General features: G+C 42.7%; 2 protein-coding genes and 1 pseudogene across 8 annotated transcripts; 1 reads left to right on the top strand and 2 right to left on the bottom strand.

The window, feature by feature from the left end:
* Eaf1 (ELL associated factor 1) lies at positions 1–10,952 on the bottom strand. Its single transcript, XM_090321672.1, has 6 exons — positions 10,580–10,952; positions 8,621–8,715; positions 6,267–6,403; positions 3,755–3,966; positions 1,540–1,767; positions 1–1,142 (listed from the first exon to the last, which is right to left on the bottom strand). The coding sequence occupies exons 1-6, from the start codon at positions 10,950–10,952 to the stop codon at positions 1,096–1,098; spliced, it is 1,092 nt and encodes a 363-aa protein (XP_090177798.1). The 3' UTR covers positions 1–1,095.
* On the top strand, positions 4,213–26,789 carry Mettl6 (methyltransferase 6, tRNA N3-cytidine). Of its 7 annotated transcripts, none has more exons than XM_090321702.1 (6): positions 4,213–4,268; positions 11,750–12,364; positions 13,638–13,772; positions 17,765–17,935; positions 22,067–22,208; positions 26,516–26,789. In XM_090321702.1, the coding sequence occupies exons 2-6, from the start codon at positions 12,119–12,121 to the stop codon at positions 26,659–26,661; spliced, it is 840 nt and encodes a 279-aa protein (XP_090177828.1). In that variant the 5' UTR covers positions 4,213–4,268; positions 11,750–12,118; the 3' UTR covers positions 26,662–26,789. The 7 variants fall into 7 exon arrangements, with proteins under 7 accessions (XP_090177828.1, XP_090177820.1, XP_090177809.1 ...); XM_090321694.1 differs by lacking the exon at positions 4,213–4,268 and adding an exon at positions 11,499–11,562; XM_090321683.1 differs by lacking the exon at positions 4,213–4,268 and having other exon boundaries at positions 11,672–12,364.
* LOC150066542 (acidic leucine-rich nuclear phosphoprotein 32 family member E pseudogene) lies at positions 4,705–6,256 on the bottom strand (annotated as a pseudogene).
* Positions 26,790–27,610: the final 821 nt, after the last annotated feature.

Raw genomic sequence — 27,610 nt, 5'->3', positions numbered from 1 at the left:
CGCGGTAACAGAACATTTACTAGTGACAGGTTTCCAGCAATGACACATTCAGTTAGAAACTGTACTGTAGAAGGCAATCTTGTGATGTTCTAGTTTTACATAAAAATACAGACCAGTCTTGAGAGTCAGGCACAGACAGTGGTACAAGAGCATAAACATAAAGACCTTATCAAAGAATGTGCTCAATTCATATTGCAGAGCTCCTATCTAGATTCTCATTTTGGAAAGCTCGCTGCCAGTTCCATCTGTTCAGAAAAATTTCTCTACCTCCTTGCTTCCATTCCTGCTCCTCACCGCCACCAAAATGCAGCAAAGAACACTAGGGCAGATCCGCGTGGAGCTACAGGCCTCCACTGCATCCGGAACCAGCAGAGGTTGCTGCGATAATCTGTTCACCAGCCTCATGTGCTGAGGGCTAGTCTGACTGAACCTAAGTGCCAATGTGAAGTGAAATTCAAAGGAGGAAGCAGTGGAAAATCCTGCACTGGGGGCAGGAGGGGGGCATGAACCAGCTGCGGGCCTCCCTTTCCTAGTTTTTCAATGAGGGCTGGAGTAGGCACACAGCCAGAGTCCTACCCCGTTGACCAAGGACTGCCATGAAGTCCATGGCGACAGGGGCTTGTTGTTCTCGCTCAGACACAACTTCCTTATCACTGTGCCACCAATTTCAAGTGGCTTAGCAACTCTCCTGTGCCTGAAATTCCTTTACCAAAGACTTCCATTTCATTGCTGCAGATCACTTGGCACACTGATGGCTGCTGAGGCTTATGAACAAAGCACTGGCCTGGTGACCCAGACCAGAGTACAATTGTCTTTTTCTTTTTTCCCACTAGCAATGTTAACCCAATAGAAATAGAATTCTGTTAGTTCTATAGATCTACTTAAACTTTGAAAGGAGATTGTTCAAAAATTACATGAGAAAATCACCCATCACCAGCAAGTTAAAACTTGAATATCTGAGAAGCCCAGGGCCTCAAACTCCTCCTATAGGCACTGATCCACACGATTCTTCTTGTGGTAATGAACTCCATGCGAACGTAGCCCGGTCTTGCAACACGTGTAGGCACCAGAGAGAAGATTTCGAAAGATCCAGCGCTAGTCATCACTGTCACTGCCAGACTCACTTAACTGCAAGTCATTTCCTACAAACAGAAAACAGAGTGAGGCCAAAAGCAGAGGCACTGAAGACAAATCTATGAATGCTTATCACCAAGTAAGTAACCAGCAATTAGCCACCACTAGAAGTATAGTTCAATTGGTAGAGCACAAACCATGAATATTAAAAGTGGGAAAAAGGGGTGGGAAGAGGGAAATGGAGACAAAAACAAAAGAAGGGTTATCAATGTGCAAGAAGTAGTGCACCTACTACCTGATGAATACAACTATAACCCTCTATACATCATCCTGACAATAAAAACCTTCCTTTCTCCAAACTCGCTTTGCTAAGATCCTCTCTTATGGCTTTAATGCCTTTCTTCGGGTTTACAGTTCTGGCAGGACATAAAGGAAGCTGCCTCACAGCCTGCACCGGCTACTTACTGAGCGTGTTCATGAGCTGCGTGCTTCCCTGGGGCCGGCTGGTGCCGTTGGCCATGGCTGGCCTACTGTTGTAGGGTGGCTGGTGTGAAGGCTGAGGAGAGGGTAGGCCGTTGTCCTCGCCGCCGCTGCTGGAGCTGTCATCGTCACTTCCCGAGGAGCTCTCGGAGTCCGATGAGCTGCTTCCGCTGCTGCTCATCTGCTCAATGATGTCCACTTCAGCCCTCAGCTCTGAGAACACAAAACAGGACGTGGTTAGCAGTCTTTCAAGGCAGAGCACCGAGTGGCTGTTCAGCAGTAAACTGGCAAAACCAAGAGCAATAAGGAATGATAGAATGATTTACAAGACCACTACTCCTGGGCTGGAAATGTGGCCTACTGGTAGAGTGCTTGCCTAGTATGCATGAAGCTCTGAGCTCGATTCCTTAGTACCACATACACAGAAAAAGCCTGAAGTGGTACTGTGGCTCAAGTTGTAAAATGCAGCCTCAGGCAAAAGAAGCACAGTGCTGAGGCCTTGAGTTCAAGCCTCAGGACTGCCAGGGAGGAAACAAAAAACAAAACACACCATTCCTCTTTTTGACCTTTTTTTTTTTTTTTTGCTGGTCCTGAGGCTTGAACTCTGGGCCTGGGTGCTGTCCCTGAGCTTCTTTTGTTTAAGGTAAGTGCTCTACTATTTGAGCCATGGCACCACACGTGGGGCTTGAACTCAGGGCCAAAGCACTACCCTTAGGCTTTCTCAAGGCTAGAGCTCTACCAATTGAGCCACAGCAACCACTCCAGCTTTTTCTATGTATGTGGTACCAAGGGATGGGACCCAGGTCTTCATGCATGCTAGGCAAGCACCCTACTACTAGGCCAAACTCCCAGCCCCTGCTTCCAGCTTTTTGAGTAGTTTATTGGAGATAAGAGTCTCATAGATTTTCCTGCCCATGATTCAAACGATGATTCTTGATCTCAGCTTCCTGAGCAGCTAGGATTAACAGGCTTGAGCCACCAGCACCCAGCTTCCTGACTCATATACTGACCAATGGCCACGTCTGCCAGCATCTCCACTTTCCACTGATGAAAAGCAGGGAAGAAAATTAACAAAGAATGACCTCACACTCCTGGTCTAACTCCTATTCAGCTCCAGTGGGGACTTCTACAAGAACATTCTAGAACTCCCGGGGGGGGGGGGGGGGGGGGGTAATTAAGCAGTGCAGTAACAATGCATGGAGCACAGCGACCTTATTTGTCAGAAGCAGCATCTATAGGATAGAAAAGCAAACATCCCAAGAATAATTTTCTTTCCTTGTTTTCTTCCTATTATAAACTTCATAAAATTTATAAATATGGACAAAGCACTTAACCTCATAACTTCTAAGAATCTCAAAGGCCAAAATCATCCATAATGTAAGGAGAAAGACAAGGTAAATACGTCTTGGGTTTGCAGTGAAGAGAAGCAAGTCAGACTAAGTCTTCTAGGCCTGAATCCATAGCCATACTTCTTTCATATTTATACACTTTGTATCAAAACATTCTGAAAATGTATTCAATTGAAAATCTGTTTTTCAAAGGGTCTTATGTTTTCACCTGAGCCCGTCTGAGTCACAGTCCTCTTATTTATGCTTTCTGTATAGCTGGGATGACAAGCAGGTACTCCTGCGCCAATAGTTTCATGAGCTTTTTTCCCAGGCTGGCCTCAAACCATGATCCTGCTACTCTCAACCTCCCAAGTAGGTGAGATATCAGAAGTGGACCACCATTTCCCGCTAGTTTTTTTTTTTTTTTTTGGTGGGGGGTGGACAGGGTCTCATAATAGTCCAAGCTGAGCTTAAACTCATTACCTCGTGGCTCTGCCTGCCAGGTGCTGGGATGACAGGCATGGCAGATGCACTATACCTGGCTTGGTTATGGTATTTTTAGTGTCACTTTAACTGTATTAGCAGAGACCTCAGAAACACCACAATATGTGGCTTGCACCCCCAAATCCCTAGATCTTTCTTTGGTAGTCAGCCTTACAAGCATATCCTATGGAGCAGTCCTGCTTATTCAACCCCAAGCCTCTTCAGAATGTTGCCAAGACAGTAACAAGCAAGTCATAATTCCTGAACCTACTCTTGTCATGAGACAGGTGGGGGAGGCCTCTGCCCTCACCAGCTCTGAAACAGTGCAAGTCAGTGCAACCATATCTATACAATACCCTACTAACTGCCTACTAATAATATGGCTCTACCTCTTTTGATGTCATCCAGCTGAGGTTCAGGAGAAGGGTTATCCTTTATAGGAGAAGTTTTGGGTCCCACTGGGGGCTTTGTTGGAGCTCTAAATGGCATGGGTGGCGGAGGTGGTGGTGGTGGTGGTGGTGGTGGTGGGGGTGGTGGTGGCTGAGGGGGACGAGCGGGCTGCTGTTCCATTCGGGCCTGAATTTTACTGCTGCCCTCAGCTCTGAAATGAGATAAGGCATTAAGTCAGACAGGCTAAAACAGTGGTTTTTGTCAGGCTCTTTCTAGAAACTGCAAAATACTGACACTTGTAATTTTAATATGAGAATCAACTAAATAACTGCATGTCTACGACATTCCAGTACTGTACAGTGCATCCTGGATATAGAGATGGAAGTACTCATAGACTCACTGCCCCTCGAGGAGCTCATACTTTCTGCTCCTGACAACTCTTATCTATGTATTCCAGATAGTCTGTGAACTGAAGATCTTCCTTCCTCAGCCTCTGGACCACTGCGATTACAGGTACACTACCATATCTAGCAGTAATTCACATTTTACAGCAAAGAGATAAAATAGATATGTGATTCTAAGAGTCCATTTTATTAGAAAATATTATTTGATTTATATGCAATAGTTACAATAATGAATGCATGAGTTCTAGAACAAATTATCTCTTGTAAATTACTGTTTAGTTTTATATTGTCTATTTACTGCCTGTAAATAAGAGTTTTATTCCAAACTGAGAAAACTATCCATTAATGATTTTTACAAATGGACTAGTCCAGTGATTCCTAACTTTAGCATACGAACAAGCACCTGGAGCAATCTTGCAGCTTGTGATCTGATAGGCCCGAGATCCTGCATTCTACTGCAATGGGATGTGCTGCCAGTCCCCAGACCTCACTCAATAGACCGGAAACAGGTCGCTACATCCGTCACTGGGGCTTTAACTCAGGGCCTTGCACTTACTCAGCTTACTTATTCAACTGGCATTCTACTTGAGCCATGCCTCCATACCTACTTTTATTGGTTATTTTGAAGATGAATTTCTTCCTGGGCTGGCCTTGAAATGCAATCCTCCAAATCTCAATCTCCTTCAACAGCACAAATTACAGGTGTGAGCCAGTAAAAGCCCAACTTCACATGGTACTACAGCAACAGTCATGGGGTTAATAAAAAATGGCTTAATTATAAAGGACCTGCTTTCCCCCAATGACTTCCATGTTTTACAAGGGAAAGATATTACTTCTTTGCTTGAATTTGAAGGAAAGGTATATTTTACTGATTTGTCCAGAAGACATAGAAGTGAGACATGGTAATCAAAACCCAGAAACAAAGGAAACACTATATTAATGAATTTCTTCATCTTCATTTTCTTTCTCTTCCTCTTCTTCTTCCTCTTCTTCAACACAGTCATCATCATCTTCTTCATCCTGAATTTCTTCACCTTCATCTTCTTCTTCCTCCTCCTCATAACCTTTGTCTTTATCATCTTCCTCTTCTGAAGAAGTCTGGTGCTCTGTTATCCTCCTGATCAAATCCACCTAAGTATGGAATTTGCTGAAGCAGCTCAAAAACACATTCTCTATAATCTTCCAGGTTTGTGATCTCACAGTCAAACAAATTTTTAAGATTTTGCAGAGCTTCCACTGAGATCTCTGATTTTGTTTCCACTTGGAATGAGGTAGATAAGATTTAGACATTTCTCTGCCAGGACTGCCAAATCTCCAGAAATTATATTGTCACCAAGTTCCAACTTCTGAAGTTTCTTCAGGCTGGAGAGCCAGGCCAGTGAACTTAATCAAGTTATCCATACTCAGAAACCTCTTGTCCTTTACAAGTACCATTCAGGACTTTAGTTTCCCCTCTGGCACACAGGCAATTATCAAGGACTAACTGTGTTACCTCCGCTGAAGCTCTGTTCCATAACCCCAGCTAATCTTCCTTTTCATCTCCATGTCTTCTTGCTCTTCTGCTACTACTCTTCTTTACCTCTTTCCTACTACCCCCAACCCTAAAAATTCTGCAAATATAAACACTCACAACCATCAAATAGGTGCAAAGGAGAAAGGATAGCAAATGGAGTCCAAGGAGTTAGGACTCTTAACTTGGCTACCCCCACCTCCTTGTCCACACATGCAGACATGCAGGCATGTACACACATGCGCTTGTGTTCTCCCTCAGAGACTGAGCCTCTATGACCAAAATGAGGTTTAGAAATAACATAAGAACTGAGATGGTGGCTCACATCTGTAATCCTAACTACTCAGGAGGCTGAGATCTGAGGATCAAGGTTCAAAGCCAGCCTGGACACAAAAGGATCTGAGACTCTTATCTCCAGTTAACCCCTAGAAAATGGGAAGTGGGGCTTGACTCCAAGGTAGGGCGGTAGCCTTGAGCTGAAGAGCTCAGGAATAGCGCCCAGGCTAAGTTCACGCTTAGCACACACAAGGCTCTCAGAGTTCGATTCTCACCACAAATGAAAGGAAAGAAAGGTCATATGAATCTAAAAAATCATACCTTGTTTTCTTGACCTGAATGCTGCTACTGAGTTTTTCCAGCACATATTCACCAGTGTCATGATTAATAATAAGCACACAGTCTTTCTGGTATGGCCGTTTGTTCCCCTTGAACACAGTCATTGGTGGTGTAGATCCCTATTTGCCACAAAAATACATAACTAAACCAGTTATGAACATCAAAACTTTATACTTGACCCTACTTTATCAAATCTTTCATCAGAGTTACTCAACAATAGAAGAACTGATTTCTATTTTAATTCCTGCTGGTTACCCAGACAAAAATAAAGAAAAAGCACAGCAAGAATCTCTGTAAATACACAACTGGTTCTAGGTAATCAAGAAATGTACAATGAAGGATCAGACACAATGGTTCACAACTATAGTCCCAGCAACTGGGAAGTGGAAATCAGAAGAACTGATGAACTACATTAGGCAGACAGAAGAACTACATTAGGCAAAAAAATTAGTGAGATCTTTATCCCAACAATTACACCAGGTCTGATGGTGCACCTATAAGCATAGGTAGAAGAATCAGTCTAAGTCCAGCAAAGGAAAAAAGGGATGGGGATATGGCTCAAGTGGTAGAGTATCTAGCAAAGCCAAGTTCAAACTCTCCTATTTCAAAAAAAAAAAAAAGTGGGAGGAAAGGAAAGAAAACAAAGACAAAGAAAAGCAATATAAAACATTTTAAAATTATACTCGTTTCTAAGGGATTGGGGAAATATTAGAGAAAACATCCAAACATCCAACAGAGCATTCTCCAAGGGCATGTCACTAACCTGATTTGCTCAGAGCAAGTATAGCCTACTACTCATTTATTCCCACTGTCCTCAGGCTATAGAATAATAACTTTCAGCCAGCCATGTGGGCTCTGTGGGCTTCTCAGAACCTCAAGTTCTGTACTGCCTTAGGGTTTTAACAAGGCTCCAGTCACTACATCTTTACCCTAGTTCTAAATCCATCAACCTTCAGGTAAGCTCAAAGGTCACAGAAGGAAGCCTTCCCTGACCTTCTAGAATAACTGACATATTTTCTTATGTTTACTTAAACTTGTTATTTACGTAATATGTACATTAAAGGCAAGATATGACCATGTGTCAGTTTTATTCGGGGTTGTATTAGCACTTACTAAACAAACCAATACACAGGAATCATTCATTTTGTATTTATCAAATACAGGATTTTTTTTTTTTGGGGGGGGGGGGGTCATGAGCTACCACCCTACCCCAGGGCCTGGGCGTGTCCCTGAGCTCTTCAGCTCAAGGCTACTGCCCTACCCTTGAGCCACAGCCTCACTTCCCTGTTTTCTAGTGATTAATTGGAGATAAGAGTCTCACACCTTTGTAGTGCTTGGGCAGGCTTTGAACTGAGATTCTCAAATCTTAGCCTCCCTAGGATTACAGGTGTGAACCACCTGTCCAGCTCAAATACACAATTTAATGTCTTGCTTACAATCAAAATTAGCTTAGCTCTTTGACTCTATTTTTCTAGAGTAGAAATTTAGAGTGGGAAGAGTCTTTAGGGACCATTTATCTAACACTTTCATTTCTACACTTGGGAAACACAAGTCCAAAGGGAGATGATGTAACCTGCCACAGACAACTAGTAATGAAATAGTTTGAATGGACAAATAAATCATCTTTCCTCAGCCTGAAAGTTTCTAGGTCTCTCCAGAGACTTTTTGTTGTAGCACCAGCTACCAAGAACTTACTATGTTCCAGGACAGAGCTGAGAGATGCACTGATTCTGTTCACTAGGGACATTTTGTGAATTCCTTTGAGCTTTGTGATCAGAATGCTATTCCAGACAGAATTTTATAGAAGTCCTTCCTGCAAAGAGCTCAACAAAGCTTGTAACTGAATTTTTTATCCCTAAATTACCTGAATGCTCCAAACCTCTGTTCCTACCTGGGTCTGGTCATTCACACTTGACCCTTCACCGATATAAAGATGTTAGTGCTGCTACTGACTGCCTTTAGGACACCTCTTGCTCAGAAGCTGTATGGCTTCTGTATACCTCAGCAGGGAAGCTGGGGCCTTTCCTTTTGGACTTGCCTGAGAAAAGAGTTATACATGTCTAAAAGAGGACCTGGATGTCCAGACCGAACCCTGCTGACTTTACAGCAAATAGTAGGAAAAGGGAGTTTGGGGAAAATGACAATCACTTCAAATCAAGTGCTGGTGTAACAAAAATTCCACACCACCCCATCCCTCAAAGGTCCTTTTCTACTTATGTTAGCACTTTAGAAACCTATGAACATCTAAAGCATAGGAAATACAAACTGTAATAACAAATAATATAAGGATTCATTGTGATCTGACATTAAAAACAGTAGCAATGAAATAAACTTACAGGAATATGTGGCAGGGTGATTGTGACTTCATCTCCTTTGCCAACTTGAAGTTCTCCTTCACAAGAAGTATCTATAGAGGCTGGCTTAAAATCATCTAAAGGAAAAGAAAGTGCATTTCTCACCATGTGACTTAGAATAAGGACTTTCTGGGCATTTTCTCATGGGGGTTAAAATTCTATCATTCAATAAATGATTTAGTAGTCTTAAAATGGTTCATCATGGCACAAGAGAGAAAACAAGTGCCAAGTACCTTCATCCAAATTCATGACTACCAACTAGGGAACATTTCCATATACGTTTCCTTCAACTTTCCTGGACTATATTGACAGAGATTCTCCTTTCTCTCAATGAATAGTTGGAAACTAATGCCTCATCATCCATAGTAAAGTGGATGATGTAATGATCAGAGTTGTAAGGATAAGAGGAACAAAGCCAAGTGAAGCAGAATCCAACTGTAAAAGCCTGCACGAAATATGACCATAGCATCCTAGATGTTTTTATCTTGTACATATGAGAGACTTGCCACACTCAAGGTCTGTAGCTTTGAAAAAAGATATTTCTGCAGACAGTTCTATTTCTTGTTTTTATGAACTGGACACATAGAACAAATACTCACTTTACATTAAGACACATTTGCCTCAAACTGAGCCACCTGCACAAGTGAACTGAACTCTCAAATTCTCCACTGCCAAGCTGGGTGCTGTGGCTCACACCTATAACCAGCTACTCAGGAGGCTGAGATTTGAGGACTGTGGTTCAAAGCTAGCAAAGTCCTTGTCAGACTCTTCTCTCCAATTAACCACTCAAAAACCAGAAGTGGAGCTTTGGCTCAAAGAGGTAGAGTGCTAGCCTTGAGCAAAAGAGTTAAGGGACATGGCTCAGGCTTTGAATTCAAGCCCCATGACTGACAAAACAAAACTTCTCACTGCCCTTCAGTGAAGGAAAACTTCATAAACTCAGGAAATGACTGGCTAATCATCTCTCATATTCCCAATGTGTTCTTTTTGAAAAAGTTGGATCTTCTTTCAGCAAGAAGCACAGTTATCGCCTGGCAAGTGACCACACAAAGATGAAACTTCATTATCTAACACACCCTCTTCCTAAGTGTTGAGTCACATCTCTTTGCCTCTCTTACAAAAACAAATATTAACACCACAGGAAACCAGAAGCTTGTGAATCACAGAGGGATGCTCAGTCAGTCAAATCTACCCAGGACAAAGTGGCAGTGCTTCTCTCCAGGGAGTCTATAATCATGTAGGAAAAGGCCCAGCATAATGACCACTTCCAGATTCCTTATGTCTGTTCTCTCCTGTTTCCAAACATAGATGAAGCTTTAACCCACGCCAGGCTCACAAACTCTAATTTTATTCTTCACTCACAAGGGAGTTGGCTCAGAATCAGGGTGCTATAGGTGACCTAAAAAACAAAAAACAAAAAAAAAAGAAACCACAAACCATCGGTGTCAAAAGAGGCAAGAGAGGGGAGGTATGAGGGATCGCAGAAAAGATGTGGAGTCCTTGACTGTATTCGAGAGGCAAAGCAGTGTCAGGATGGATAGAACCAAGACCGCAGGGGTCAGAAAACTGAGGGAAGAACGGAATGTAATAGGAGTATATAAGGCTCAGATCAAATGGGGAGAGTCTTTTAGGAATGGAGAACTCTAATGGGATGGTTAGAAAGCGGGGAGTTGAGTGGGAATGAGGCAGAGAAGACAGATTTGGAACCCCAAAGGAAGTATGTCTCTTTAAGGACTGGGAGAAGGGCAGGAAAAAAAGGAAAGAAGTCGTGTTGAGAGCGTAGGGTAAAAGGAATAGTGAACGGGAGTGAACTATGTTTGCTGTGGTGTGACCCGAGTCTCCAGGAACCCCGGTGACAGGAGGGAGCTGACGTCGGCGGGGGGCTCCGGGCCCCGGGAGGAAGGAGGGAGGAAGGGGAGTGCGGAGAGGGGCCCGACTCACAGCGGATGGTGTGGAAGGAGGCCCGCGGCCGCTTCTCGAAGCTCTCCCCGAGCCGCAGGCAGTGCTCCTCGCGGTCCAGCAGCGGGTTCGCCGTCCCGTTCATGGCCCCGCACGGGCCTCGCGCCCGCACCGGCGCTCTCCTGGCGCCGCCGCCGCCGCCGCCCGAACTCCCGGCGCCCGCTGCCGGAAGGACGGAGCTCCCGGGACCCCGTTCCGGAGCACGCGGACAACTCAGCCCGCGCCCACCCGGGGCTGAACACCAGTCTACTCCGCGTCGGGGCGGGGTAATACTTCGAGGAAGCGAGGCCACCGGACTTCCGGTGCCGGGGCGGGACTTCCGGCCTCTCAGCGGAAGCGGCGGGGGCGGTGCCATTGTAAGGGAAGTCCGCCCGGAGAGTTCACGAGGTTGGAGGGCTTAGTCTCGGGTGGTCTCCACCCACCTCGGAGACCCGAGCTAAGCTGAGGGGTAAGTGCGCCCTCCCCACCGCTCAGGCTCACCTGGGAGCCGATGTTGACGGGACCCTGGCGTGCTGGCGGACTGAGTGGACGCGTTCTGCTGGCCACTACCGGCGTCCGGCCTGAGGAGGTCGCCAGGCCACGTCCCCTTCGAGTCGCGGTGATGGCGCTGCGAGAGCCTCAGTCCTTGGATGACGACGCCTCCCTCGGGTCCGAGCGACACAGCCTTTGAGTGCGATTAGAATCTCGGGCCGCTCGACCGAGCTCCCTCCCCGACGGGAGGCGGTTGCAGGACTCCGGCCCCCAAGTGCTGGCTGCTACTTCCCTCAGGCAGTTGACCGCCCGCATTCAGTTCCCGCTGCTGTCGTGGTTGTTACCCTGTTCACGGATACCGACACCTGAAGTGTTTCTTCCCAAGGTTTTTCAGTAACGTCATGAGAGTATTCTGTGTTTGTAAACCTAACCGATTTCTTGCAATAGTTGACTCCTGGCTCTGTACCTGAGACGTTTGTGGCCACTGAAGTAATGTAAGCTCTCTCCAGGTTAGGGGCATCTTGGTCTTTGTGACCTCTCCCTCCTAGAGAGCCGGGGTTTTCTGTAAAGTCATCTCCTAAATGTTGAGTGACTTGAATCTAGCCTGTCCAAGAAACCTCTAATCCAGTGTTCTAAAAACTTCTGAAACCACTAACCAGAAGTTTCCTGTTTTCTGTGAAGGACCCCGTGCTGCTGCTGCTGAGATCTGAAAATCACTAGGTGGGGGAATCAGAGCGCCATGCTTCTGGCTCACGCCTGTAATCACAGTTTACTCCGGAGCCAGAGATCTGAGGATCACAGTTTGAAGCCAGCCACGGCAGGAAAATCCATGACACTCATCTCCAGTTAACAGCATAAAGCCAAAAGTGGAGGTGTGACTCAACAAGTAAAGCACCAGCCTTGAGCCAAAACGCCAAGAGAGCACACTAGGCCTGGAGTCCAAGCAAGAGAAAAGAAAAAAGGCCCATGAGAGAAAAGCCCTTGTCTGCAGCATCAGCATGGATTCCCCAAATTATTCTCGGCTGAAGGATTTTTAGCAGTGCTAAGTGTATGTTACCTTCAGCTAGTGAGATGGCTTCTGTGCAAAAGAAAAAACTGCAGGCAAGGATCCTCAGCTTTGAAGAAGAGGAGAAACTGAAAAGAGATCAAGTCCTAGTGTCTGATTTTAAACAGGAAAAACTGGAAAAAGACGCTCAGAAGAACTGGGACCTTTTTTACAAAAGAAATAGTACCAATTTTTTCAAAGATAGACACTGGACCACCAGAGAGTTTGAGGAGCTAAGATCATGTAGGGAGGTAAGTTAGTATTTCTCCTTATTCAGAACTGTTTAGAAAGGTGATGAGGGCTATTTTATTGCTTTCCTAAAAGAGGTGTGAAGTAGAACTTACAAACTATATAGGCAAGAGAACTTTAGTGGTTTTCTAGTTAAAGCTAATTTGAAAGTTGTAAACATGAAATACTGAGTTAACTTTAGTGACAAACTGTTACGTTAGTTATATTTAAAAGTACTTTTTGTGTTTTTGCCCAGGGTAACCTCTGACTTTAGTCCTCCTGCCTATGTATATCAGGCACCTGCTGATATGCCCCCCCCCCTTTTTTTTTTTTGCCAGTCCTGGGCTTGAGCTCAGGTCTTGAGCACTGTCCTTTCAGGACTTTCTCAAGGCTGGAGCTCTACCACTTGAGCCTCAGCACCATTTCTGGCTTTTTTCTATGTATGTGGTACTGAGGAATCGAACCCAGGTCTTCGTGCATGCTAGGCAAGCACTCTACCACTAGGCCAAACTCCTAGCCCCGGTATGCCCCCCCTTTTTAATTAGGCTTGTGCCTCATTAGCTTTTGCTCCAACCGCCCTCAAATTACCTTTTTTTTTGGGGGGGGGGTCATGGGGCTTGAACTCAGCCTGTGCCTGGGCACCTGTCCCTGACCTCTTCAGCTCAAGGTGACCACCCTACCTGTAGGCCTGGGTGTTGTCCCTGAGCTCTTCAGTTCTAGGCTACTGCCCTACTCTTGAGCCACGCCCCACTTCCAGTTTTCTAAAGGTTAATGGGAGATAAGAGTCTTGGGTCCTTTTGTGTCCAGGCTGGCTTTGAACCTTGATCCTCAGATCTCAGCCTCTTGAGTAGCTATCCCCTGACAGTCTGCCTCCAGAGAAGCTTGTGTTACAAGCAAGGGGGCCATGTTCTCTCAAACTATGAAATGTGTCCACATTTTTCCTGTTTGCAGGTAAAACTGAGACACAGGGCTGTTTAAGGGATTTGCCCAAGGATGGAATACAGGGATAGAGAGAAGAGATTTGAGTACAGGAAATTATTCTCCAGTCTGTTCCATTAGTTCAGGCTAGTATATTTTAGGGGGGTTTGTTTGTTTGTTTGTTTTAATGTTTTGGGTTTTTTTCCTCCCCACATCAAACTGTCTTAAGGTTGGATGACAATGAGGTACCAGTGTTAGCTTTTGATGAATTTATTGTCTGCTCCACAAATGTCACACTCTCCTACATTCTGGACCTTGTAGTTTGTTTCTTCATTATGCAATTGAATATACTATGACTTAAAACTTTTCTTTCCCCAGTATGAAGGTCAAAAATTGACGATGCTTGAAGCTGGTTGTGGTGTTGGAAACTGTTTGTTCCCACTTTTAGCAGAGGACTTGAATATCTTTGCCTATGCTTGTGATTTCTCTCCAAGAGCAGTTGAATATGTTAAGGTTGGTGTACCATGCATTTCTGCTGTGTTTCTATTTTCTTAGATTTGACCTGCCATCTGCCAGTTTGCCTAATTGCAGTCCTGTCCTTGCAGCTATGACCACTGAGCATGTGATATTCCTTTTATAGGCATATTCAGTGTGTATAGAAACAGCTTGATCAGAACACTTATATGCTTCACACCTGCTTTATAGTCTTTAAACTCTTTTTTTTTCTTTTTCCATATATTTTTTTATTGTAATTAATACAAGGGTTACATTACATTCGCCAATCTTTAAACTCCTTTAAAGTAAATTACAAACATCAAGACTCCTAAGTATGTATTTTTTTACAACCGTTAGAGCAATAAATGTAATCCTATAATATTCCAGATTTACATTTCCCCAGATATTTCCCATATAATTTTGTAGCTACTTTTAATCCAAACAAGGATTACCTCTTAACACTCTATTAGGTTATTTAAATCTCGTTATCTTAAAATACTCTTGCCCAACCCCTTACCTTTTTCCCATTGATGTTGATGTTTTGTAGAAATCAAGTCAATATTCTGTTATAAGGTCCTACATTCCAGATTGCCTAATGGGTCTTTCTAGTTCCCTGTACCTCCTATAAATTAAAAATTAGATTTAATTAGGTAAAAATTAGATGTAGTAGGTGATATTGTGTCTTGCATATTACATCCTGTCAGAAGGAATTGTCTAGGAATCCTATTATAAGTGTTACTAGTTTTTTTGTGTTTTGTTTTGTTTTTGCCAGTCCTGGGCCTTGAACTCAGATCCTGAGCACTAACCTTGGGCTTTCTCAAGGCTAGAGCTCTACCACTTAAGCCACAACACCACTTCTGGCTTTTTTCTGTGAATGTGGTACCGAGGAATTGAACCCAGGTCTTTGTGCATGTTAGGCAAGCACTCTACCACTAGGCCACACTCCCAGCCCCAGTGTTACTAAAAGAAACTGTGTGTGTGTACACACATATATAATTATGTAATTTCATATGTAATATAGCTCAGTTTCTTACTCTATATTTACGGAGTTCTTCTTGTTAGTACAAGTAGATTAGCATTCACATGTAAATTTCAGTAGATAATGCCAAATTTCCTTCCAAAAAGGCCATGCTTATTTATAATTTCATCAATAATATAAAGACATCTTTTTTCTATTTCCCCTTACATTTCATTGTTTTTTTTTTCATTTTTCCCAATTTTAGGGCACAGAATAATGTCTTCATATTTACTGTTTTTTTTTCCTGTTGTTTATATAAACATTACTCTTTCCTCTGCCATAAGTTGTTATAGTCTACGTGTATTTATTGAGATGTTGTTATTTGCCAGTTATTCTAAGCAGTAGGGGTAAGAAGTGAAAAAGAAAAATACCATCTGTGTGCGGCTTATATTATAGTGAGATGAAATTGTTCATAACCTTTGCCCATTTTTCTATTCATTTGTCTCTTATTTTTACAGTAAGATTGTGTGTGTGTGTGTGTGTGTGTGTGTGTGTGTGTGTGTGTGTGTGTGTGTGTTTTAAACATTTCTTCTCCCAGTTTATCAGCATTGTTTAATGGTGGCACTTTTTCTACAGAATTTAAATTAGGTCAAAAAAATGTTTCTGTGTTATAGAATGAAACCCATCTTCCACCTGCCTCAATCTCCTGAGTACTAGATTAGTCAGAGCAAATTGGTCATTATTTCTTCAGGTAATTTCTTTAGCCTTGGTTCTGACTTTTCCTTCTGGATTCCAATGACATGTGTCTTCTGTCATTTATTATTGCCCCACAGTCTTGTTTAAGTGGGTTCCCCTTTTTTCTCTGTACATAGTTCAGTATGTAATTTCTGTTGCCCTGTCAACAAGTTCACATATTCTTTCCTAGGCCATGGCATTCCTACTAACTTCCTTAGCAGAAGCATTGTTTCCATTGCCATATTTTGGGGGTTTTGCATTTGAATTTGAGTTATTTTATGATTTCTATCCCTAAAGTTACCTACCTGATCTTATATGTTGTCTGTCTGTTCCACTAGAGCCTTTACCATTTTAATCATAGTTACTTTAAATGTCCCAACTTTGAATTCCATCATCCACACCATATTATTGTCTGGCTCTGATGATTGCTTTCTTTCTTCAGACTTTTTTTTTCTTGCCTTTTGGTGTGCCTTGTACTTTCTTGTTGAAGTTGGACATATTATTAGGTCAGCATGTACTGAGGTAATAGGGAGTTGTAATAATCTAGGCAGGAGTTGGCTTGTATTTGCAGTTGTTGATGTAGTTACTTGTCAAGTTTGTTACTATGGGCATCAGAGACTTAAAACTCCCTGGTAACTATTTTCGTCTGTTTTTGGCTTTGGGTCTTCCCTTTGTGCTCTTCCCGAGATAGAATGTGTTGCTGTTTTCCTGATTGTTTTTCTGTTATTACTGTAGCCTTTATGGGATGTGGGAAACAGTGTTGAGTCCTTTGTTCCTCTCTAGTTTTGAACTGTGTAGTGGGCCTGTGTCTCAAGTGGCCTTCACAGATGTGTTCTTTCTCTGAGAATAGAGCTCTGCTTGCCCATTCCTCTCCCAGCTACAGATATGCTATTAGTGTCCCCCTCAATGACCCTGAAATCATTCTCCCACTAGATTACCTGTCTTTGAATAGAGTATGTCTCTACTACCTTAGTTTTCTAGTGCCCTGAGGCTTCAGCCAGATGACCTTTCCCCTGCAGCTTCAACCTTTTCTTTTTGAAGGATAGGAGAAAAGCCAGCATCAGAAAGAACACCATCCTCTCTGTGATGGCCTGCTCTTAACAGCACCCTTGAGCAGCAGCGATTTGCCAGACTTCTAGTTTATCTTTCAGTCTGCCTGGGGTAAGCAAGAATATGGATCTTGGGTGCTCCTAAAGGTATTTCTCTTTCCACAAACTTGAGGTGTTAGATTATCTCTATCTTCGATAAGTCTGCACACACACACACACACGGACACGGACACACACGGACACGGACACAGACACAGGGTCATCCTTTGCTGTCTTTCCATGAACTTCCTTGCTGTAGGATGGGAATTATGTTTTTTCATTATTGTTTATCTCTGAGCTGAAATTGGCAGTTCTTTAATGTACATGGTAGTCAGTTGCCAGAACACAATACTTTATTATTAACTTTTTACCTGATTGTCACCTTGTCCTACCTTTTATCATTTAAAGCACTAAATTCTCACATACAAGTTTGAATGAGTAGTTTTGTGTTCTGTTTCATCTCAAACCACATTATTTTATTACTACCTTTTGTAGTATGCTTTGATGTCTGGTAGTTGTATCTCTATCCCTGTTCTTCATTTCTATTTTCTTTTAATGTGTAGCTTTTGCTTTCAGATAAGTTAGATTTTACCTTATCAGTTTCTGTACTATAAATTTATTAGGGCTTAGATTGCTTTGAATTATAGGTGTGGTTATCAATTGACATCTTTTAAATATAGAATTTTCCCATTTGATCATTTTGTATATCTATTCATAACACTTATTAGCATGTATTGAAGCCCACGAAAATGTATCAGGAATACATCTTCTAAAGAAAAACCAAAAAACAATTAGTCTTATTTCATTCTCTCCATTACTGGAAAATATATCCCAGAACAATAGGAGCATCCCAGTAGAGGGATTAGGATTTTTCCTGAGTTTAGGCTTGTTGGGATTGAGTCAAAGGAGGATTAAGGAAACAGTGGCCAGGTTTATATTATTTCCCTGGAAAAACATGCTTCAAATATGCTGACTCTGGGATCGGTGATTGACTATATTCTATCTTCAGTTAAAAATGATTTGCTAAAATCTCATATTCCTTGTGCTAGAATTAACTGTTGCATACTTTGGATATAAATGATTCATTTCTCATTTTTTTCCCCAGTAACAAGTGACTATCCATTTCTGTAAGTAAGACACAGTAGAAATAGGACCATCTTTTGATGCTGTGTGTTTCTGGATGCATCAGCATAATGGTTGTAGTAAAATCCCTTCTTTTCTCTTTGTAGCAAAATCCTTTGTATAACTCAGAGAGATGCAAGGCTTTCCAGTGTGATCTCACTAAAGATGATCTTCTGGACCATTTGCCACCTGGATCTGTAGATGTTGTCATGTTGATATTTGTGCTTTCAGCCATTCACCCCGAAAAGATGCACCTTGTTTTAGAAAACATTTATAAGGTTAGTGATTGGTCCCCAAGCTCACCTTCCCTCTAAGGCTCAGACACAAAAAGAGCCACAAAGTCTTCCCGTTTGTCCTGCTGTGGCACAAAAACATCACTATAACTTTGCATTTGTGCAGTGCTATGACTGCCCTTCAGAGCTAGGCCAGCCCTGGCTGGGACAAGGATAACTGGGCAGTTGCCTGGAGTCACAGTGTCCAGGCTGTAAAGTGGCAGGAACTGGTTCAGAGAGCAATGTGGATTCTGTGTAGATTCAAGATCTGGTCACACCACTTAGGGAAGTTGCTTCTTCTCCCTGAACCTCAGGTAATTTACCTATAAAATGTTGGAAAGATATTGGGCGCCATGGCTCTCGCCTGTAATCCTACCTACTCAAGAGGCTGAGATCAAGGTTTGAAGCATGCCAGGCACAAAAGATCTTGACACTTATCTCCAATTAATCACTAGAAAAGGGGAAGTGAGGCTGTGGCTCCAGGGGTAGGGTAGTAGCCTTGAGCAGAAAAGCTCAGGGATAGTGCCGAGGCGCATTAGTATAATGCCTGCACTGTGGCAAATGCTCTTTAAAAGTTAGCTGTTAGCCACATGTTAGTGGCTCATACCTGTAATCCTTGCTACTCAGGAGGCTTGGGTCTGAAGATTAAGGTTGAAGCCAGCTCTGGCAGACAAATTCTCAAGACTCTTAACCAACTGAAAGCTGGAAGTGGAGATGAAGCTCAAGTGGTAGAGCACTAGCCTTGAACAGAAAAAGTCACAGAGCATGAGAACTTGAGTTCAAGCCTCAGTACTAGCACATGTGCAACCACACATACACACTTACTTTTTTAAAAGCCATTACTTTGTTACTACCACCATTATTATTGTTATTTGATTGGGAAAGCTTGAACTGTTGTAACCACCGGAAAGTGGCTATAGCACTCAGGAAGTTAAGCATCCATCACTGGTTGTTAAGCCATGTGGCTCAAACAAATTACCTCACCTTTTGTCTCTGGGCCCAACTTTTCCAGACCCCTCTGTTGTGGGGCTTGAACTCTGGGCCTGTGTGCTATCTTTGAGCTCTTCAGCTCAAGGCTACTGCCTTACCCCTGAGCCATAATGCCACTTTCTATTTTCAAGTGGTTTTATTGGAAATAAGAGTCTCTCAAGATCTTTACTGCTTGGGCCGGGCTGGCTTTGAACAGCTATCCTCAGATGTCAGCCTCCTGAGTAGCAAGGATTATAAGTGTGAACCACCACACCCAGCTTTGAGCCTAGTTTTCTTATGTGTAGTTAGGAGCACCCCTCCCAAGGTTCAGGTTGAAGTAACCAGAAATTACTTTAAAAAGGTACATTCTTTTAAACATTATAACTTAAGATGTATTTGTGTTTATTTAGTCATTCTTGATGCAGGTCCACATTCAGGATAGCTTTAGTTTCTATAAAAGTGGAGCAAGGTTGGGGGCCGGGAGTTTGGCCTAGTGGTAGAGTGCTTGCCTAGCATGCATGAAGACCCGGGTTCAATTCCTTGGTATCCCACATACATAGCAAAAAGCTGGAAGTGGTGCTGAGGCTCAAGTGGTAGAGCTCTAGCCTTGAGAAAGTCCAAGGATAGTGCTCAAGCCCTGAGCCCAAGCCCAGGACTGGCAAAAAAAAAAAAAAAAGTGGAGCAAGGCCGGGAGTTTGGCCTAGTGGTAGAGTGTTTGCCTAGCATGCCCGAAGACCCAGGTTCAATTCCTTGGTACCACATACATAGCAAAAAGCTGGAAGTGGTGCTGAGGCTCAAGTGGTAGAGTGCTAGCCTTGAGAAAGTCCAAGGACAGTGCTCAGGCCCTGAGCTCAAGCCCAGGACTGGCAAAAAAAATAAGTAAAGTAGAAATTTCAAGACACTAGAAACCTGTTGGAAATTATTCTCCCTTAAAACAGTATTTTTGTTAAGACTTTAGGTCCTGTCACACTGGGTTTGGCTCTCTGTAAATTTTGTAAGAATTTTTTTTCCCCTTTCACTCTATCTGCCTTTAGAAGCCAAGCAGGCTCTTACACATCATACAGCCACAAATGGTCATTGAACTTAAGCCAGGGAAGAAGGCAGAAAAGGAATCAGGGAAGAGATAGTGGGAGAGCCTGATTTGAAGTCCAGGTAAGGGTCAAAGATTATTGCAGATGGAGAACTATGTAGAGTTGACAAGATGTTGGAGGTAGACAGGGTGACTTGTCTGACATCTAGAGTGTGAAGTGGCTATACCCCTTTTTGTTGACAGAACATTCAGGCATTACCATAGGAGTATGTGGTTTCCATGGAGTGGAAGGCAAGATCTTTAGATCATTAAGACACCAGCTACCTGGATGGACAGTCTACTTGCATGTTAAATTCTAATAGAATTAAAAATGAGGTAACATTCAAGATAAGATAGTAAATGATAATGGGGGTGGGGAAGTGCACACGTGTAATCCCAGAATTTAGGGGACTAAGACAGGAGAATTGAGAACATGGGGCCAGCTGGAGCTATATAGTAAGACCCTGTCAAAAAAAAAAAAAAAAAGGAGGGAGGAGAAGCCACTAAGCATAGTGTCTTGTACCTATAATCCTGACTCAGTGGAGGTTGAGATCAGGAGAATCACAGTTCAAGGTCAGGCCAGGAGAAAAGTTCATTAGACCCCATCTTAGCCAATAAAAAGCTAGGCATAATAGTACATGCCTGTCATCCCAGCTATTTGAGGAAGTATACAGAATACATAGGGTAATGGTCTAGACTACTCAGGCCAAAAGCAAGACTATATTTGAAAATAAAGAAAAGAGCTGGTGTATGGATCATGTGAGAGAAAAGTTGCCAGGTACAGTGATTTAAACTTGTAATTCCAGTTACTCAGAAAGTGGAGAATTGTAGTTTCAAATCTAGACCAGGCAAAGTGAAAGATACCCCCCTCCCCCCATTTCAGCCAAGCCGTTAATCATGGTGGTATATTTACATGATTCTAGCTATAGGGAAATAAAGGCAGGAGGATCATAGTGTAAAGCTAGCCATAGGTAAAAACATGGGACTGTACCTAAAGTGGGGGCGAGGGGAAATGACTCAAGTGGTAGAATACATGCTAAGAAAATGTGAGATCCTGAGTTCAAAACCCTAACACTCCCCACACAGTAGATAGTACTTCACCCATTTTTAACAGCGGAGACAAAAATCTGTTACAATAGGTGGCTTGTGTCCATTTTTAATAAATGTCTTAGCCAAGCATGGTAGTACACACCTATAAATCCTAACACTTCAGGGATTAAGGCAAAAAAATTAGTTGGAAGCCAGACTGGGCTACATATAGTAGCATCTTGTCTGAAACAATCCAATGTTAAAAATACCTAGAACTCACATTGTTGATATAGTTGGGTAAGAATAAGGTTTAGTAAACTTTGTCTCCTTTAAAGTTCCCTTATTTACTAGCATTTTCATGTACAAAGCATGTAAGGTGGGTGACCCCTGCCCCCTACTGCTCCTGCTTTCTGAATTCTGAGACATCTGGTTTCATAGCTTATCTTTATCCTAACGCTTGATTGCTCTGGCAAGTGAGGGCAGGCAGATCACTCACATTTTTCAGGTGTCTTCCTTAACCTAGGTGAGGGTAATAACTACACACTTCCAGAACTGGAAGAGGTTAGTGATTGGTCCCCAAGCTTACCTTCCCTCTGAGGCTCATGCACAAAGTCTCCCCATTTTCCCTGCAATAGTATAAAACATCACCATAACTTTGTATTTGTCCAGTGTTACGACTACCCTTCAGAGCTAGGCCAGCCCTGGCTGGGACAAGGATGATTGGGCAGTTGCCTGGAGTCACAGTGTTCAAGCTGTGAAGTGGCAGGAATGAAATGTCTGGCAGGCTGCCATGCTAAGCTGTACCAGATCCTTGCATGGTGGGCTAGCTATACATGATTTCAGTATACAGTGAGAGGAAAGTGAGACCCAGAATAAGGAAGAACAGATCAAGGGAGTAGAACACCAACATGACATTTTCTTAGGGAGAGCTTTCATATCTTGGGTATCCCATTATATCCCCTTTCATAGTTCCTACTCAGCTGAGTGATTTTAATTCCTAACCTAATCAAGTTGTCTATGGTTTGACTTGAGTTCCATAGAGTCCCATGCAGCTTGCTTTTGTTTCACAGGTACTGAAACCAGGCAAAACTGTCTTGTTCCGAGATTACGGACTATACGATCATGCCATGCTTAGGTTTAAAGCTGGCAGCAAACTGGGAGAAAACTTTTATGTTCGACAAGATGGAACCAGATCCTATTTTTTTACTGATGGTAAGATGAATGAAATCTCTCCTTGAAATGCTTTGTTCTTTGGTTCTGTTTATTCGGTTTACTTGATGGAGTTAGCAGTGCAGGGCTGGGGACACTCATAGAGGCTGATGGTGTCAGTGCTGAGAGTGAGCCCTGGGGATAACAGGTGGCTCAGATGCTAGAGGGCTGGGAAAGTGCTTAGTGGCAGAGTGCTTGCCTAGTATGCATGAACCCCTGGGCTTGATTCCTTAGTACCACATAAAGTGAAAAAGCTGGAAATGGTGCTGTAGTTCAAGTGGTAGAGCCAAAAGCTGAGGACAGTGCACAGGCCCTGAGTTCAAGCCCCACAATCAGCACAAAAAAAAAAGAAAAGAAAAATTGTGCTGTAAAAGGAAGAAAAACTGTCAGAAATTCTCTCTGTTCAGTCAGAAGTAAATCAGAAAAGATGAACAGTGCCTAGCATTACTTCCCCACGTCCCAAAGATATGAGACAGCCTCAGTAAAAGAGATCACATCCATTTTCAAATATACATATCTGCTATAATAGCACACTTAAAAGTCATTTCAATCAGGTGTTTTGAACATTAGGTATTTTTAAAAATTACAGTAATTTCTATACGTCAGGTAATAAGTACATTTCTTTTGAGTAGTATGATCTGTTCCCTCATTCTTTCCCATTCCCTCCCTTCTCTGTTCATGAATTTTGTTCATTTTCACCAATGTCCACTGCAGCCAGTAAGCTCCGCTGCTGCACTTTTTCACCCATTTTTCCACTGATTCTGTGCCCTCACCCCTCCTTCCCTTAGATGTGCCTGTGAGTACACCGTACATAAGGCAAAGAATACAGAGTCATCAGAAGAAAAAAAAAATTAAGAAGGTCCTTTATTTCCATATCTTTGGAGGCCATCTCACTATATATATTATTTTATATACATATGAACAGGAGCTTGGATATTAAAAATGATTTTCTCCTAAGCTATCTTCTTTTGGTCTCACTGTATGTGAGTGTCTAGAATCTTGTGTAATTTGTCATGTCCCATTGCATTTTAAATCTAACTTCTGCATATCAGGGAGAACATACACTGTTTGTCTCTCTGGTCTTAGAATACCTCACTTAGCAGGATTTGTTCTAATTCTATCCATTTCCCCGTGAATGATAATTCTTTTTTGATCGATTCATCTATTGTGGGGTATTTGGGTGTTCCATATCGTGGCTATTGTGAATAGTGCAGCAAAGATCTTGTTGGTAAAGATCTTTTCCCAATTGGTTGGCTGTCTTTCTGGTTTAGTAGGTAGGTCCTTACCTGTGCAGAAACTTTTTTTTTTTTTTTTGCTATTCCCAGGGCTTGCACTCAGGGCCTGAACATTGTCTTTGGGCTTTCTCAAGGCTAGTGCTCTACCACTTGAGCCACAGTCCCACTTCCAGCTTTTTCTATGTAAGTGGTACCAAGGAATCAAACCTGGGTCTTCGTGCATACTAGGCAAGCACTCTACCACTAGGCCAAACTCCCAGTCCCAGACACTTTTTATTTTAACGTAATCACACTTGTCTAGTCTGTTTCCGATCTGTTGTGATCCTGGGACTCTATTCAGGAAGTTCCTACTGGTACCTATAAGTTCTAATGTCCTTCATACTCTCTTGTAGTAGTTTCAGAGTTTGGGATCTGATGTTGAAGTCTTTAATTCATTTTGAGTTGATGTTAGTGTATGGTGAGTCTACTTTTCGTTTTCTGCATATGGCTGCCCAGTTTACCTAGGACCAGTAGTTGAAGAGGCTATATTTTTCCCACTCATTTGTGTAATAAGGATGACTGTAAGTATGTGGTTTTATTTCTGGTTCTTTTAATCTGTTCCATTGATCTTTGGGTCTTATTTTTGTGCCAGTACTAAGCATTAAGCTTTTTTTGTTGTTGTTATTATGGCTCTGTAGAGTTTGAAATCTGGTATTGTGATAACCACCCGCATTGCTTCTTTTGCCTCAAATTGCTTTGGCTATAGGTCTTTTGTTGTTCCATGTATCATTTTTGGCAGTGTGGCCATTTTCACCTATCTAAACATGGAATGCTTTTCCATTTCTTGGTGTCCTCTTTGATTTCTTTCTTTAGAGTTTTATAGTTTTCACTATATAGATCTTTGGTTCACTATATACATCTTTGGTTAGGTTAATTTCTAGTTGGTTTTTTTTTTTTGGGGGGGGGGGGTCATGGGGCTTAATCTCAGCCTGGGAACTGTCCCTGAGCTCTTCAGCTCAAGGCTACCACTCCACCTTAGATTCAAGCTCCACTTCACATTTTCTAGAGGTTAATTGAAGATAAGAGTCTCTTTGTGCCCAGGCTGGCCTTGAACCTTGATCCTCAGATCTCAGAGGCATGAACCACCATGCCCGGCACTAGAATTTTTTTTTTTTCTTGAGGCTATTACAAATGGGGTTGTTTTCACAATTTTCCTTTCTGCTTGTACATTGTTGGCATACAGAAAGGATACTGATTTTTGTGGGTTAATTTTGTGTCCTATTTTGCTGAAGTGGTGGAATAGCTCTAGGAGTTTGAGAGTGAAGTTTTTTTGGGTCCTTCGGGTATAAGTTCATGTCATCTGCAAATAGGGATAGTTAGTTTCTTCTTTCCCTGTGTGGATCCCTCTAACATCCTTTTCTTACCTTATTGCTCTGGCTAAGAATTCCAAAACAATATTGAATATTGAATAGATGAATGGAGAGAGTAAGAGAGTGGCATCTTTGCCTTGTTCCTGATTTTAGGGAAAATGGTTTTAGTTTTTCTGCTTTTAGTATGATGTTTGCTATTGGCCAAGATGTAGGTTTAAAAAAAATGTTCCTTCTAATCCTAGTTTCTCCAGAGCTTTTTTTTTTTGGGGGGGGGGGGGGACAGTCCTGGGCTTGAGCTCAAGGCCTGAGCACTGTCCTTGGGTTTTCTCAAGGCTAGAGCTCTACCACTTGAGCCACAGGACCACTTCCAGCTTTTTTTTTTTTTTTTGCCAGTCCTGGGCTTGGGCTCAGGGCCTGAGCACTATCCTTGGACTTCTCAAGGTTCTCAAGGCTAGCACTCTACCACTTGAGCCTCAGAACCACTTCTGGCTTTTTTCTATGTATGTGGTACCGAGGAATCGAACCTGGGTCTTCGTGCATGCTAGGCAAGCACTCTACCACTAGGCCAAACTCCCAGCCTCTTCCAGCTTTTTCTATATATGTGGTACTGAGGAATCTAACCTAGGTCTTCGTGCATGCTAGGTAAGTACTCTACCTCTGGACCAAACTCAAATTATCTTTCTTATAAGGTGATTACTGTCTTAATTTCTGTTCTACAAACATTTTCTAATTGCTTGAAATACTAAATGAAAGTAAAAGCAAGTGATTCCATTAAATCTACAACACCATGAATGTCAGGTGAAAATTTAAATTTTCATGTTTCTCATTGATGAAATCTACTTAAGTCAGTTGTAAAAATGAGAAGATACAGTGATATTAACAGTGTATTTGAAGTGGAGCTTTTAGTAAGATCCTGTCTTTCTGACAGTGCCATCCTCTCTGATTCATTGAACATATGGTGATACAGTTGGGAGTTCATGACAGCACCATTAGGTGCTTTTTTCCCCACTGGCCACAGATTCTCCTCCTTCCTGTTACGATTTAAAAAAAAAAAGAAGTGTTCCATGTAAACAACTGAGCACATCAGGCCTTGTTTGTTGGTAGGCAGTTCGGTGTTTTGTTGCTTTTTACTTAGACTTCCGTTTGGCAACCCCATTAATAGGGCATAGTGGGAATACTACAGGTTATCCTCCAACTGTTACTAATTAAGATGTTTAATTAGAGGTTCTATTTGGTAGGGAGAACCTGAGAAGTAAGAGTATATTAGTTAGAGGTAGGAAACTTTCCCCCTCTTCCCTCAGGACCATTTGGATGATATAACATCATTGTGGGCCATACAAAATTATCAATACAGGTAGCTGATCAAAAGCATGTAACAATGATTTCATGGGCTTATAGGACCTACAGGCTGGAGGTTCTTTACCCCTTCTGTTAGAAGCCAAGCTATAATCCCCAGCACATGGGAGGCTGAAATAGGATGATTTCAAGTTTGAGGCCAGCCTGGGCTACATCACAAAAATCCTATAGAAAGAAAGCAAGGAGGAGGTAAGAGACAAAGGCTAAAACATTTTTTTCTTCAAAAACCTTACGAAGTTTTTATTTCTAAAGAAGAGGTAAAATAATGTGAAGTGAAAACAGCAGCTATTCTGAGGGTTTTCCCTCCCTACATTGCAAAGCAGATGTGACACTAATCAAGACTGAGTGCTGTGGACCTGTTGCTTTGTAGAGTTCCTGGCTCAGCTGTTTGTGGACGCGGGCTATGAGGAAGTGGTGAACGAGTACGTGTTTCGGGAGACGGTGAATAAGAAGGAAGGCCTGTGTGTGCCAAGGGTTTTCCTTCAGAGCAAATTCCAGAAGCCTCCAAAAGAATGAACCTGTGACCTAGGCCTGGAACAGCAGCTGGCAGCTGGGCTTCCCCTTGAAGACTCAAATCACTTTGTAGTTTGTATATTTGTATATTTTGATTTTTCAAAAATAAACATGGTAAATTTTGTATGACACAGGAACAAGTGTGTGCCCTGTAGAAAGGAAAGTAAACTGCAAGGCATAACAGTGAGCCCATGGCACATGGCACAGCTATGTTGACCAACTGCAAAAGGCCACTGAGGAAGCAGCAGAGCTCCAGAACACTACAGATCCTTGTCATCACTGAATTGCCCGATGTGGCTGCAGAGACACAAGGCCACCACACTAGACTAACAGTCACGTGTCTTTTTAACCTGAAGTCTTGCATTTTCCCATCTTTCTCCTTTTACTTCATGTAATTGCCTCTTCAAAACCACTGCCCCATAAATACTGTTTCTTCCTTGCCCCAGAAGCTACCAGGGTTCTGTCTGATTCCTGGCCAGTCACTCTGGAGAGAGAGCAAGGCCATCTCTGTCCTCACTCCCTTGTTTATCCTGTCCAGTGCAGCTGTGAAGAATGGACTAACCCAGTTCCTTGCTGGAGAATGGGGAAGCGGTAGCTAAGGGGATGGTAAGGCCCACAAAGAATATTGGGGACACACCTGGACAGATCTACTGACCTAACCCCCAAGCACTGCACTGATGTAGGATGGCTTCTAGATGAGAACCAAAACCAGCAATTTTTCGGGTCTGCATACAAAAACTGACTTTGTGTTTACCTTGCTGCAGAACCCTGTTAGGACAACATTTGAGCAAAATAGGGCCTTCCAACTAGCCATGTCTAGAAAGGAGAGGGCCAGTAATGATCACTGTGGTTCCATACAATCGGACCAAGTCTGCTGGTGTGGATGGAAGATGCTTATTGGGTGACCTCACTGCCATCTATCCACCACTTCTTGGGAGGTTGAGGGGAGGAG

This window comes from Megascapheus bottae, chromosome 2 (assembly GCF_031878675.1).
Source record: "Megascapheus bottae isolate mThoBot1 chromosome 2, mThoBot2.hap1, whole genome shotgun sequence".
Taxonomy (NCBI): Eukaryota; Metazoa; Chordata; class Mammalia; order Rodentia; family Geomyidae; genus Megascapheus; species Megascapheus bottae.
This window is presented reverse-complemented; position numbering and strand designations above follow the sequence as displayed.